General features: G+C 45.4%; 1 protein-coding gene across 1 annotated transcript in view; it reads right to left on the bottom strand.

Moving 5' to 3' along the window:
- Positions 1–15,655, bottom strand: part of celsr3 (cadherin, EGF LAG seven-pass G-type receptor 3) — a gene marked incomplete at both ends in the record, with an annotated part of 120,428 nt that overhangs the window by 65,521 nt on the left and 39,252 nt on the right. The window contains 4 exons of the mRNA XM_080014470.1: positions 4,198–4,355; positions 4,914–5,017; positions 5,184–5,299; positions 9,139–9,361. Of these exons, the coding sequence (XP_079870596.1) occupies positions 4,198–4,355; positions 4,914–5,017; positions 5,184–5,299; positions 9,139–9,361 (601 nt within the window). The remainder of the gene's footprint in view (positions 1–4,197; positions 4,356–4,913; positions 5,018–5,183; positions 5,300–9,138; positions 9,362–15,655) is intronic.

The raw sequence follows: 15,655 nt of genomic DNA on the forward strand, positions 1-15,655 counted from the left end.
ACATGGCGGACGCGCATGGCAGACGTGCAATGGCGGACGCTCTGCGCCCTTGGCTGATCGCTGTAAGTTGGCTCCCACCAGGTACGGGAGGTGGGCATACTGGGGCGCAGTTGGGTCCAGGGGGAGGGGGTCTGCGTGGTTGCTCCCCGGCCTACTGCGCCCCTGGATCGATCCGGTCGCAACTCGCCTATCTCTCCTAGCGCCAAAACTCATACTCAACTCGTACACATACACCACATAATAGACAGAGGGCTTGCGGGATGGGCCGGGGTGCAGGCTATGTGGGTGGGGATGAGGCAAGCACTGCCATCTTGCTTGTCACGCTCCTGCCCCAGCGTGCTTCTCGTCCGTCCCAAAATTTTAATCCCGCTCACATTAGCTTAGAACACATATACTGCCACACCAATCCTACTCCAAACAACACTCCATCAGACCAGGGTCTGCGTACAGGAGGGATGCTGGGGGTGGCGGAGGGCCTGTATACCCGGCGGCCTGCCAGCATCGCCAGGGGGCTGTAACATCGAGGTGCCCTGCGTTGGGCACAGGCTGCTATGTGTATGGACCCCTGGCACTCACGCCGGGCGGGGCGTCTGGTCGGCTGCAGTGGGGCAGGCCTCCCCCTTGTGCGGGGCGTGGGTGGGCATGGGGGTCCTGCCAGCTCGCTCGTGGGGCGGACGGCTTGGGCGAGGTGTCGGTCTGTCGCCATGGGGCTGGGATCCAGCTGCTCAACGGCCCTCTGGCTTCTCTGGGGGCCCGGGGGTCTTCTGTGGCTGCAGGGCAGGGTACCCGACGATTTTCTGCAGCCTTAGGGTGTCCACGGGGCTGCGGAGTTCGGGGGGGTTCCGGGGCCCCCTCCGCTGTTTGGAGGCACCGCGACATAATACCGACCTTCTACACCAGGACCAATGGAGATAATTCATGTACACTCACTGGAGTCCATCTCCCTCTGTTTTCCTCACATACTGTATCTCATTCTTTCTTACTGACTAAAAATAATTGTCTGTCTTCTACTCCTTACTTATTATTTCTCTATCTTTTCTGTCTCACACACACACACACACACACACACACACACACACACACACACACACACACACACACACACGTTAAATATCACATTGAATAGAACATTTGGAGACAAACAGTGGGAGAAACAGACATGTCTACAGTTAGTGATGAATATTTAACCCAAAATACAGATTGAACAGATTGAGCTTCACATCCGTCCAGAAATTAAGAAACTACATCCAGTCACTAAGTAAGAAGAGTGTTAGTGAGAGAAGGAGAACATTATGGGGAGAAAGGAGAGGCTGCTGAAGGAAGTAGAGAAACACACACATTTCACTTACTGTCTGCCAGAGCGAGAGAGAGACATGGATAGATGATAGATAGATAGATGACAGATGACAGACGGACAGACAGACAAATAGATAGAGAGGCGTATGTGCACTCCTGACACACATACTCACATAGCGTGGTGTGGGCTGAGGAACATGAGAAAAGAAATGTGAGGTAAATTAAAAGTGAAGCATGAAGAATGACACACACACACACAGTCACACACACACACACACACACACACACACCTGCTTCAAGTGCACCCCAGCAACCTCCTGGTTGCATCTCTCTCCTTTTCTCCCTCATTTGCTGCCATAACTATGACAGGAAGAGGCCATTAGACCAGTTGTAGTTCCAGTTTTCCTGGACCTAATTCATTGTTTTTCAATACATGTTGTCATCCAGTGTTCATGTCTTTGTGTAAATGTTGTTTGTTTCAATGTGTATTTGTCTCACCGTGGTGATTCTCAGTGGGGGGTTGGTGATGGTTTTCCATAACCAAAACTGTGCTCTTGTCATTCTACAGGTCATCCACAGAACAGAGTTATTGCAGCAGCTCTTGATGATTTAAGAATTAATAAAGAGTTGCATTGCAGGTTGAGAACTTGAACTCCACTTGCAGACTAACTCTGTCCTGAATGCAATGGCACAGATACTCTGCGTTGTATGCTCAGCATTCTGACAGCACAGGTTAAAAATAAATAAATAAATAAATAAATAAATAAATAAATAAATAAATAAGTGCTATATGTGTTTTTCTCTTGCACTAATATTTCAGGACTTGTTATTCTTTTTAAAAGTATATTGACACATATTATCTGAGCAATCCTACGTGAATTTGACCCCTATATACTGTATATACTGTATTAACTGTATATACTGTATATATATGCACTGACCCTGATGTCAATTCTTCTCACTAACAGACCACTGTCAGATAAATGTCTATCTGAAAACCATTGGACAACAAACAAATGACCAACATGATGAATAACTTCCTCTCAGCCACATTCCAAACAAATCAATCTGGAATAAATAAATAATAAATAAGGCCATAACACAAATGAATACTATTCTTCACAAATCAGCCAATAAAGCAGGTCTTACTAACAATAATTCCACCATAAAACCGAAGCCCAAAAGGGAAGAGGGGTTTGATGAAGAGTGTAAACATGTCAGAAAAAAATGAAGAAACCTGTCCAACAAAAACACCATCAACCACAAAACACAGAACTACATCAGTCACACTGAAACCTTGACATTGTGGAAGCATCTTAAATCAAGTCCCCAAGATACACTGCAGTTTGAAGTACTGCAAAGAAGTGAAGCCCAAAAAAGAATCCCCTCAGTCAGCTGCTTATGAGACTGAGCATCACAACCAACACCAACATGGTCCCATGTCAGAGCAGCCGTCACACATCACAGTCAAGCAAATAGTTAAAGAAACCAAAAGGTAACCATCAAACCAAAACACTAAACAAACTTCATTGCTATGTGAGCCTAAAAAGAGAATATACACTGTCAGAATATCTCTTTACTGTCAGAGATACGAAGAAGAAGAAGAAGAAGAAGAAGAAGAAGAAGAAGAATCTTTAATTGTCACACACACACACCACACTACAACACATGCACACACACACACACACACACACACACACACACATGCTTTGGATGGTGGCCGGTGAAATGGTTCCTCTGCATTTAACCCATCCTTGGCTTGTCCTTCCTCCGGGGCCACAGCCAGGAGCAGTGGGCAGCACTGGACCTGGTGATGAGTGTCCATCACTGGTCAGACGATGATGTGTGCATGTTTTTGGTGGGGGTCCTTACTGACGTGAAGCGGAGACAGATCCTGAGCAAGTACAGGCTCAGTGAGCACAGTCCAGACATCGAAAAAGGAAGAAACAAGACATCCTGGCTGCCCAAAGAGCAAAGATTATGAGGTCAGTGTAAGACAGGTGTGGTCAGTGTAAGACAGGTGAGGTCAGTGTAAGACAGGTGAGGTCAGTGGAGTACAGGTGTGGTCAGTGTAAGACAGGTGAGGTCAGTGTAAGACAGGTGAGGTCAGTGTAAGACAGGTGAGGTAGAGACAGAGATGCACTTACTACAACACTGTCAACAATACAAACACATTGGACAACATTTTGTTTATAAATTCAACTCAATACGAGCATCCTTCACCCCACTGTCTGATGAGTAAAGATGGCCGTGCTCCTCAGCTGGACGCGTCATCGTAGAAAGTCATAAAAATGCGCTGTAACCTGCCACCTACATACTGGTACTATTTATTTTTTTATTGACTTACTTTTTACTTTTATTGTAATTATTCATATTATTACTGTTGTTGTTGTTGTGGTTAAATGATACTGGTTGTCAATGTTATTACGGTTATTATTATGGGGTTGATCTGTTGTTATTGTCTCTAATGCTGTTGTTGCTGTTGAGTGCTACCTGCCTTCTAGCTTTGGAAAAACTGTTGTAATAACTGTCATCAAATAAAGATCAATTGAATTTAGAGAGAGAGAGAGAGAGAAAGAGAGACAGAGAGACATAGAGACATCTTCTCTCTGATCCATCTCCTCTCTCCACTTCTCTTAGTGCTGACAGAACACAGCGAGCGAGATTACAGCTTACAGCCGCCGCACACCATGACAGAGCACAGTGTGTGTGTGCGAGTGTGTGTGTGTGTTGTCAGATGAAGTTGACCTCAGCAATACAACCAGGGTGGGGATTTTTTGACGGACAGACAGGGACAGACAAAGGGACAGACAGACAGACAGACAGACACAGAGACAAAGGGATAGACAGACAGACAGACAGACAGGCAGAGGGATAGACAGACAGACAGCCAGCCCTTACTTCTTGCTGCTGGTCTGTTTGCCCTGAGCAGCACAGCTGTAGTTTCCAAGCTGCGTGGCGAAGCGCAGCGACACGGCCGTGTCACAGTCGTCCACACTCACCACAGCAACCTTCTCATCAGACGGACCCTGGGCGTCGCCGCTAATGCTGCGCTTGGGCTGGAACACACACACACACACACACACACACGTTAAATATCACATTGAATAGAACATATGGAGACAAACAGTGGGAGAAACAGACGTGTCTACAGTTAGTAAATCATATTTAACCCAAAATACAGATTGAACAGATTGAGCTTCACATCCGTCCAGAAATTAAGAAACTACATCCAGTCACTAAGTAAGAAGAGTGTTAGTGAGAGAAGGAGAACATTATGGGGAGAAAGGAGAGGCTGCAGAAGGAAGTAGAGAAACACACACATTTCCATTACTGTCTGCCAGAGCGAGAGAGAGACATGGATAGATGATAGATAGATAGATGACAGATGACAGACAGACAGACAGACAGACAGACAGACAGACAGATAGATAGAGAGTCGTATGTGCACTCCTGACACACATACTCACATAGCGTGGTGTGGGCTGAGGAACATGAGAAAAGAAATGTGAGGTAAATTAAAAGTGAAGCATGAAGAATGACACACACACACACAGTCACACTCACACACACACACACACACACACACACACACACACACACACACACACACATACACAGTTAACACACACCTTGTTGTAGTAGTGGATGTGCACCGTGTGCCAGCTGCCATCACTGACTCCTCCTGGGAGGAACGGACTGACCTGAGTGGACGACTCACCTGCAGACAGACAGGACCACAGTCAGGCAGACAGACAGACAGTCAGACAGACAGAAAGAAACAGAAAGCAGAAAAGGAGAGATTGTGATTGAAAAAAGAAACTTTCTCATACACAAGAATTCTCACACACACACACACACACACACATACACACACACACACACACCTGTGGAGTATTTCAGCACCACTTGTCCGTCCTGTATCTCCAAAGCGATGAAGTCGTGTTTTTCATTGAAGCGTCCGTTGTAGAAGAGGAGTCCGCTGCTCTCCAGCGTGGCAAAACTGCAACGTAAATGCACGGTTCATGTTTAAGAAAAGACCTTTTCAATGTCACTTCAATGTAGAACATTTCAATAAAACAAGAGCAGGTTCGTTTCTGTGATGGCTCCACATGCCAAAGCAGGCAGAGACCCATAGGACGACTTTACCAAAATGCATCCGCAGATGGATGCTCGGAACATCTTAGCGCGGCGTTCAGTTAAAGGGTACAACCTCCTGTTTTGCATAGCGGGGCCCCAGGGACGAGCTGGGGCCAAGGCTTACACAGACAGATCTGAGCGACATTCGTTTATTTGATACTACGGAGCGGATAAACACATCCATTTCCCTGGTGACTACATGCCGAATGAATCCAAGTCATTAAATCCATTAAACATCATGCTGGGAAGAGTCATGTAACGCCTTGAGCTTTGGGATATTTATATTGTGTTAGATTAGATGAGATTCCATTTTGGGTTAAATTCAGTGATGAAATCACCAGGATACACATAACATTTACATTTATTCATTGATCAGTCGTCTTGTCCAAAGCCACTTACATGAGATGCGAGAAATGATCAAAGCGGACATCGACTGTTGGAACAACAATAACAATAAACAGTAAGTGCCTGAGCACCTGTTTCTAAATTCAACCAGGTGCATGTGCAAGATGTGAAATCCGAATGAAAAAGTGTTTCATTTTTAATTTATCGATTATAATATTTATTGTATCTTAGTGCAATATGATAAGTACTCAAATTAGTGCATTATGTCAATATAACAACTTAAAGCTAGTCAAGCTCAACAGAAACAGGAATAGTCAGTCATAGCTCAGATGGGATCAGGCTTGCTTGTGTTTCTTGAAGGTTGTGAGTGTCTCTGCAGAGCGTATGGAGCTGGGGAGCTGGTTCCGATGTTGGGGCTCCACCTCTGAGAAGAGTCTGGATGGAGAACTCATTCCACAGTGGAAGCACCACCAGCTGCCGCTCATTTGCAGACCTCACAGAGCGGGTTGGGGCGTGTGGCCTGATGCGTGATGCAATGTGTGTGGGTGCAGCTCCAGTGACCGGACCGCCCTGAAGGCCAACATCAAGGATTTGAACTTGATGCTACAGGGAGCCAGTGGAGAGAGATGAAGAGAGGCGTGACATGTGTACGCTTTGGCTGCTCAGAAAACAGACGCATTGCTGCATTTTCAATCATCTGCAGAGTTTTAGCAGTGCAGGCTGGTAGATCAGCCAGTAGAGCGTTGCATTGGTCAGAATAAATAAGATGAATTGGAGTGTTGGTCTTCATGATGAGATACAAAACAATTTCCTACACGTAACATATGCTGAATGTTTTATTTACAGTCGCGTTGCCTCCCTGACACACAGTGCTCCCGAGAACCACATCACCCATGATTTGTTGTTTGGTACCAAGCGGCCACTAAATCCCACATAGAGCTTTTTTTTTTTATCAGAGTAGATCCAAGCTCCGGGACGAAGTCGGCGTAAATGAATAACGACCAAGTAGGGTTTGGCCCTGATGTGGAAGCCAGGCTGAGGAGGGAAGTTATTAACCATCACTAAAAAAAACATTGACATCAGGGACACTGACCGTTGGCCGGGGTGTGAAGAGATATACTAGGATCGGCCGCCGCAGGACTAAACCATCATCAGACAACATTTAGAACCAAGTTTATGACTGTGTCTGATATAAAACGTTAAGACTGTCTGAATACATTGTGAGCCCCTAGGTTTCAAAATGTTTAATTTGATTGACATTTTTCGTGGCTAGAACGTTTGCCGGACTGCATTCCAGCACAGTGACAAGCTGCAGCAGATCGTCCAGTTTCTGGACAGTAAAGCGTTGGCGAGGTTGTGCATTGTGCTACCTATCCTTTAATCCTGGATACACTTGGGTCTAGGTCTTCAACAGTCTTGGAAGTTAACATGAAGCCATGAAGCAATTCTGTGGATTTATTTTCTTGTCTTTCGATAAGGCCCTGATGATATAAGTACCTTAAAGACTAAACAGACGTGTTCAAAGTATCATGTAAGCTGACAAGTATTAACCAGGTCGCTACAATCTCCAGCAGCAGTTATGAAACAACTTAATGAAACTTGCCTTCTAAAAGTCATCGGACTCAAGTTTGAATGCCAAGCTGTACTGGATTCAATCAATACTGCATTAATGGGTATGGATGGATGGTATGGAAATTTTATTAATATGTTTATGATAATTTTGTACATTGAGGACTATTAAAGGCGGACTGGCGACTCCATAGTGACATTTTAATGGTGACCGCAGCGGCCTAGCAACAGCCCTGGGGCCAGTCACCTTGGCAACTGTCGTAAGACACAGGGCCACGGCAATCACCCGTGGCAACCATCCCATAATGCACCAGACCACTCTTAAGGAACACTTGAGACCCCCCCCCCCCCGGTAGACCACTCAGCAAGTCAAGAGGCGAGGGAGAGGAGGAGAGCGACAAAGGCGGGCGAGTAACACAAAGAAAGGAGGGCGGAGCGGGAACAAAGGAACTGTTCAGGAGAATTCCTCCTCGAGAAGAGCCACCCAAGTTCTGTGCCTATCGACAGCCCAGGAGGACGAAAGCCATGTTTTCTGTGCTCGGGGAATTGAAACATATACATATATATGTATATGTATTGTAAACAGAACAGAAGATGAAAAACCATGAACACAACTATGTTATTTTGCTTGAATTATTGGTATCTTGAACTACTCCAAGTTATTCTCAAATGATTGTCAAATTAATCAGACCATTTTCCATTTCATTATTGCTTACTTTGCTTATATTTACTATATTGAACTCGTATTATGGTCTGTTGTTGAGTATTCATATCAGTATCAAACAGTATGAAGCCGGTGTTCTTTATAGCTGGTAGAAGAAGTAGAAAAAATATGAAAAATAAAAGGGAAAAAGTCAGAAAGCATGAGAAGGAGAGAGGGGGGCAGACGGTGGAGGCTGTGATAGAGCGCAGATAGCGGCGGAGGTTGTAGGAGCAGGAAAAAGAGAAAGCAGGAATGGTAGCGATAGCATCTCACGGACGGGAGATGAAACAGATGAAGCAACGATTAAAGCTGCGACGGAGAGAGCGAGAGAGACGTAGAGGGGGGACACACACCGGCAGAGCAGCTGGGATGGATCCGGAGGAGAGATGGGAGCAGGAAGGGAAGAAAGGAAGGAAGGGAGGGAAGAAATAAAAAAGAAAGAAAGTAAGAAAAAAAGAAAGGGAGGGAAAAAAGAAAGGAAGGAAGGAAGGAAGGAAGAACGGGAGGGAAGAAAGAAAGAAAGAAAGGAAGGAAGGAAGGAAGGAAGGGAGGGAAGAAATAAAAAAGAAAGAAAGTAAGAAAAAAAGAAAGGGAGGGAAAAAAGAAAGGAAGGAAGGAAGGAAGGAAGAACGGGAGGGAAGAAGGAGGAAAGAAAGAAAGAAAGGGAGGGAAGAAAGAAAGAAAGGAAGGAAGGAAGAAAGAAAGGAAGGAAGGAAGAAAGAAAGGAAAGAAAGAAAGAAAGAAAGGGAGGAAAGAAAGAAAGGAAGGAAGGAAGAAAGAAAGGAAGGAAGGAAGGAAGGAAGGAAGAAAGAAAGAAAGGAAGGAAGGGAGGGAAGAAAGGAAGGAAGGAAAGAAAGAAAGGAAGGAAGAAAGGGAGGAAAGAAAGAAAGAAAGAATGAAGCAATGAACCTGTGAAAAGTTATAAACAAATGCAGAACAAATAAAGACAGACAGACAGACAGATGGACAGGCAGGCAGACAGACAGACAGACAGACAGACGGACAGGCAGACAGACAGACAGGCAGACAGGCAGACAGACAGACAGACAGGCAGACAGGCAGACAGACAGACAGACGTCACTCACGTCAGGGAAATGGAGAGGTGGAAGCGCTGCCTGAGCCCCCTGAACATGACGAAGGACTTGGGGGGGAAGGAGCGTGCGGTCACTGAGCAGTATGGCCGCTCGTAGCCGCCCGCCGGGCACTCGCAGCGGAAGCCGCCGCCCGACAGCTCGCGGCAGGTCCCTCCGTTGCGGCAGACGCCCGGCACGCAGCGCCCGCCCCGCCGGTCCAGCTCACAGCGCTCACCTGGAAGGGTGTGGTCAGATCAGACAAGGTGAGGTAAGGTGAGGTAACGCAAAATGAATAACTGTGTTGCTTTGGAAGTTGGTGTGGGTGTGTGTGTGTGTGTAATGGATGCCTGGGTGTTCCAGTATCGCTGGAGAAACTCCAGACTTGACTCTGTTTCGACCAGCAGCCAATTCTCTGTTTACTCTCCACTCTGTTGGACTTGTATCCATCACACACACACACACACACACACACACACACAGATATTCCTTTGAACATACAAACAGAAAACAGGGACAGGGTGAAGTGGGAATGGGAAAAATGTTTAAAACTTTTTCTGCCTGCGCTGAACATCCTTCTCTCTCTTTCTGCCTCGTCCTCCTTCCAATATCCTCCTCTCCCCTCTTGTCCTCCACCCTTTCCCCTGCACCCCCTCGCTCCTCCACGTTAACGCTTCCTTTCTCCATCCCTTCTTTCTAACATCATGCATTCTCACACCCCTTCATTCACCGTGGATGTTTTATTCATCAAAGCAGCCTTCTTCTCCTCCTCTTCCTCGGGGCAGCACACACACACACTCACACACACACACACACACACACACACACACACACACACACACACACACACACATACACACACACACACACACACACACACACACACACACACACACACTCACACACACACACATACACACACACACACACCAACCTAACACATGGTTTTTCCCCAAGAGACTGGTAGACTCCCAAGGCCCCTCCCCCCTCTCTCTCCACTCTTCCTCCTTTCCTCTCCATCTTCTCTTCATATTCCTCTCTCCCTCTCTCTCTGTCTCTCTCTCTCTCTCTCTCTCTCTTTCTCTCTCTCTCTCTCTCTCGCTCTCATACTCTCTCTCTCTCCCTCTCTCTCTCTCTCTCTCTCTCTCTCTCTCTCTCTCTCCCTCTCTCTCCGTCTCTCTCCCTCTCTCCCACCCACAGAGGAGATAATCAATGTTAATATAAAACTAATAAGATGAGATAGAACTTTATTCATCCCGGAGGGAAATTCAGGCTTTGTCACAGCAAATGACAGAACAGACCAGAAAGAGACATTGAAATGAGATAAGAGAAGAAGAAAGAAAGAAGAAGAAGAAGAAAGAGACTTTATTTATCACGCAACACACCACACTATAACACACGCTTGCACACACATACACACATGCACATGCTTTTGATGGTGGCCGGTGAAATGGATTCTCTGCATTTGACCCATCCTGGCTTGTCCTTCCTCCGGGGGCACAGCCAGGAGCAGTGGGCAGCATACGTTGTTACACTACACGTTGTTACACTAATCTCTGTCGCAATGTAGCTGAATGTTATTCTCCCTTGTAAGTCGCTTTGGATAAAAGCGTCTGATAAATGACTAAATGTAAATGTAAATGTAAATACGTGGACGCGCCCGGGGACCAGGTGATAAATGTCCATCGCTGGTCAGACCATGATGGGTGCATGTTTTTGGGGGGGGTCCTTACTGACGTGAGGTGGAGGAAACCCCATGTGAGCACGGGGAGAACATGCAAACTCCACACAGAAAGGCTCCTGTTTGGGAGATAACCCGCCGGAGCACGGTGCCAACAGCGCCCCAGGCGGGAATCGAACCTAGGAGCTTCTTGCTGTGAGGCAGCAGTGCAATGCACTGCAGATGATGACATGAGAGGGAGTGAGAGAGAGAGTGAGAGAGAGGGAGAGAGAGAGGGAAAGAGAGAGAGAGTGAGAGAGAGGGAGAGAGAGAGGGAAAGAGAGGGAGAGGGAGAGAGAGAGAGAGAGAGAGAGAGAGTGAGAGAGTGGTTGCTTGGTTGCTTGATTGGTTAGTTGCTTGGTTGCTTGGTTGGTTAGTTGCTTGATTGGTTAGTTGCTTGGTTGCTTGGTTGGTTAGTTGCTTGATTGGGTAGTTGCTTGGTTGCTTGGTTGGTTAGTTGCTTGGTTGGTTAGTTGCTTGGTTGGTTAATTGCTTGGTTGCTTGGTTGGGGGACCATGTCCTAGATGCCGTGGTTCTGTTTACTCACACACTATAGTGGCTGCACCATAGTACACACATGCAGGACATTGTTTCGGACATTTCGGCTGGACCTTCTACATCATTCTGACTTTTTGGATTTTAAATTTGTTATGTCTGCGTCCACAGAATGAAATTTTTAATCAACTTTTTTTCTTTCTCGATGCAAAGTAGAGCTACAAATTGGTTTTACGAAACCAAACTTTATCCAAACGAATTGAGTGTCAAGTCAATGTATAACACACACACACACACACACACACACACACACACTTTCCGTCTCTCCAACTCATTGGCTCAGTCCATCTCCCTCTGTTTTCCTCACATACTGTATCTCATTCTTTCTTACTGAGCCAAAAATAATTGTCCCTCTTCTGCTCCTTACTTATTATTTCTCTATCTTTTCTGTCTCTCACACACACACACACACACACACAGCTGTGAGTTGCTCCCTCATTCCGTCCGTGTCTCGCTCCCTCTCTTCCTCGTGGCTTTCTTATCTCCTTGTTTCTCCTCAATATTAATCGTATTTCTTCACTTTCTTCCTCGTCTCCTCTCTTGTTTCCCTTCAGCTTATCTGTCTTTTCCTTTTCAGCTTCTCACGGCTAATTCAGTCCTCAGTCCCTCTCTGATCCTCATTTTCCTTCATTTTTCCCTGCCTGTTCCCTCCAAGATAAACATATGCATTGCGATACATATGTACAATATCAGTGCTATAAATATTTCCCGTACACACTGTATCCTGATGTGTCGATGCCTCAAACCCTCGTTTGAATATTCAGCTCAATTCCACTGTGACCCCCCCCCTCCTGTTTTACCTCCTCTTCTCATCCACATTTACTAGATACACAGTAAAATGAGGATGCCATCGAAAAAGAAAAGAAAAAAACATGTTTGGTACATGCCAAGAACCTGTCATAACATGTCTCCATCTGCTCTGTGTTTTTTTGTTCCCCTTGCACACAGGCAAATTTAAAAATATTACACAAAATTTATGGGCTAGTAGCCCACTCCCCCAGACCATGGAGGGGTGTGGTTATTTTCCAAATGTATGCCCCCATCCACAATCCAATACCTGGAGTATGAATTAAGAACCTAAACGAGTCGTTCTCAATGGCTGGGTCCCCATCCAAAACTAGACTGCGGATCCATTTTGGGTGGTGTAAATGTCCACCTCTTTTAAAAAATCGAGAATATATTCTGAAGCATAGCGGATGCCGTGCTTTTATTTGAAGGATGCTGAGGCCATTGTTTTCAACATCACAAAGAACCGCGAAACATGAAGACAACGTCCACAAAATCAAGGAGTTCTTCTTGGAACCTCTCGTTCGGCTCACATCCCTTCCTACCCATTCAAATCTCTCCACCTCCTCTCTTCCTCTTCCTCTCTCTTCTACACGTTGCATCCCTCCATCCTCCAGAGCTTATCTCTCAATGTCACCTGCGTAATGTGGATCTCTCTAGGAAGAGGCAGATGGCTCTAGGAGAACACTGTACGTGTAAGCTTTTCTCTACCGCTTTCTTGTAATCCTGTATTTAACCCCCCCGTCCCCTCTTCTGGGAATCCCTCGTTTCCTCCGCCAGGTGTCATTCCACAGGCTGCTCTTTGAGGAGACGCTCACTCCACAGCACCTTTCTACAGATTATGAATGTTGTTTCTACCAGACCACCAAAAATTGGAGGTTAAGCACAACTATCTTGATTCATGAAAAATTACTCATTTTATCTGACTTGTTGATATACGAGGCAGATTCACCTGCAACACGCCACCCGAGTGGCATTTCCAGGGCCCTCCGTCACAAAGACACAGGTGACGGGGTTGAAAACACATCTGTTTTATTTCTGAGAGTGGGCAAGGTGGAACAAGCCCGGAGCAGAGGGACACATGTCATGACGAGGGCTCCTCTCCTGTGTGTGTGGGGGGTGGGGGTTTTACCTGTTGCTTGTTGATTGCTCTCACGAGCAACAGGCGTACAGCCACCCTGATCCTGGGCCCAATTATCTAGACCCAAGACAGGTGCGGCTGCTTAAACCACACCACCCCACGACAATATATTAACCACAGAGGAACAATTCATATTGTTTCCTCATTACTTTGGAGAATGGTGCATCTGTCTCAAAGCGAAACAAGATAGACAATATCCACATCTGGTCAATGCAAGCGCTCAGCGCTCAATCCAGTACTTTGTACTTTAAAGACACACATATATATATATATATACATATATATATATATATATATATATATATATATATATATATATTTATGTTGTATATTCTTTTATTTCTCGGTTTTAAACCTGACAACCTAAAATTAAAGCTTGTCAAATAATGAAGCCTAGATAATTACTCATTATCATCACCATTATGAAGACTGCAAAGTCAGCAAATGCAGATATTTCATGCAACATTATTATTTATTGTTTACTTGTATTTATTATCTATTTTGTTAGCATGGTGAAATGTTTATCAGACAATCATACTTTTGGTAAATTATTCGAATGACTATGACTCTCCAAAATACCTCAGGACCCTCTGCAACCACCTGGTACAGGTCGGCATTCATAACCGATTCTGATTATATTTTGATACATTTTATTATTAGCCATTTATTATGTGACTTGTATATTGCCCAACCTCACATTGCCGAGGTTGTCGGCTGTGATTTTGAGATGATTTGACCTCCTGGGTGAACCTGATGGCTGGAGTTTGGCCCATGCAGTCTGTACCAGGAAAAGAGCATCATAGTACCAACTCCACCTGAGCAGCGACTCAGGTGGTTCAAAACAAACACAATCATTACTGACATGGTGTTAGATCCAGGACAGTGCCAGAGCTTTGTGTTGTGTAAAAGAAAGTTTGGAGTTCCACGGCGAAACCCGGGGCTAAGCTCCTCCTGTGAGAGCAAATCCATAAAGTTTCGTCAACGAAACCAACAACAAACTGAGGCCAAGAATGTCAGAACAGATGAAGAGGATATTAGAGGATAGAGAGACCGCAGAATACAGATGGAGGGAGAAAGAGGGAAAACAAACTAGTATAAGATGATGTCTGGAGAGTTCTCTGTGCTGCGGAATCAATTCGAGCCCATACGGTTTGATTTGCCCCATCTCCTCCCTCACAGCCCCCCGTCCCTCCCCCCGCTGCCCCCGGCACTGACAAGACCCTCCGCCCACGCTGTCAATCCACAACAACATACAATCCTGAAAACACAACGTCCTGAAAACACAACGTCCTGGAAACACAACGTCCTAAATGCACAACGTCCTTAAAACACAATGTCCTAGAAACACAACGTCCTAAAAACTAGACCTCCTGAAAACACAACGTCCTAAAAACACAACGTCCTAAAAGCACGCCGTCCTGAAAACACAATGTTCTGAAAACACAACGTTCTGAAAACACAATTTTCTGAAAACACAATGTTCTGGAAACACAACGTCCTAAAAGCACAACGTCCTAAAAACACAACGTCCTAAAAACACAACGTCCTGAAATCACAACGTCCTGAAAACACAACATCCTAAAAACACAACCTCCTGAAAAAACATCGTCCTAAAAACACAACGTCCTGGAAACACAACGTCCTGAAAACACAACGTCCTAAAAACACAACATCCTTAAAGCACAACGTCCTGGAAACACAACGTCCTAAAAACACATCGTCCAAAAAACCCACTGTCCTGGAAACACAACTTCCTGGATACAACGTCCTAAAAACACAACTTACTAAAAACACAATGTCCTAAAAACACAACTTCCTGGAAACACAACGTCCTGAAACCCCAATTTAATGGAAACAAAACATCCCGGAAACACAACGTCCTGGAAACACAACGTCCTGAAAACACAACGTCCTGGAAACACAACATCCTGAAAACACAACGTCCTGGAAACACAACGTCCTGGAAACACAACATCCTAAAAACACAACATACTAAAAACACAGCGTCCTGGAAACACACTGTCCTGGAAACACACTGTCCTGGAAACACAACTTCCTGGAAACAACATCCTAAAAACACAACGTCCTAAAGACACAACTTCCTGGAAACACAACGTCCTGAAACCCCAACATACTGCAAACAAAACGTCCTGGAAACACAACGTCCTGGAAACACGACATCCTGGAAACACAACGCTCTGGAAACACAACGTCCTGGAAACACAATGTCCTGGAAACACACTGTTCTGGAAACACAACATCCCTGAAACACAACGTCCCGGAAAAACAACATCCTGGAAACACAAAGTCCTGGAAACACAACGTCCTGG

The sequence above is a fragment of the Zeus faber genome, assembly GCF_960531495.2.
Source record: "Zeus faber genome assembly, chromosome: 15".
NCBI classification, from domain to species: domain Eukaryota; kingdom Metazoa; phylum Chordata; class Actinopteri; order Zeiformes; family Zeidae; genus Zeus; species Zeus faber.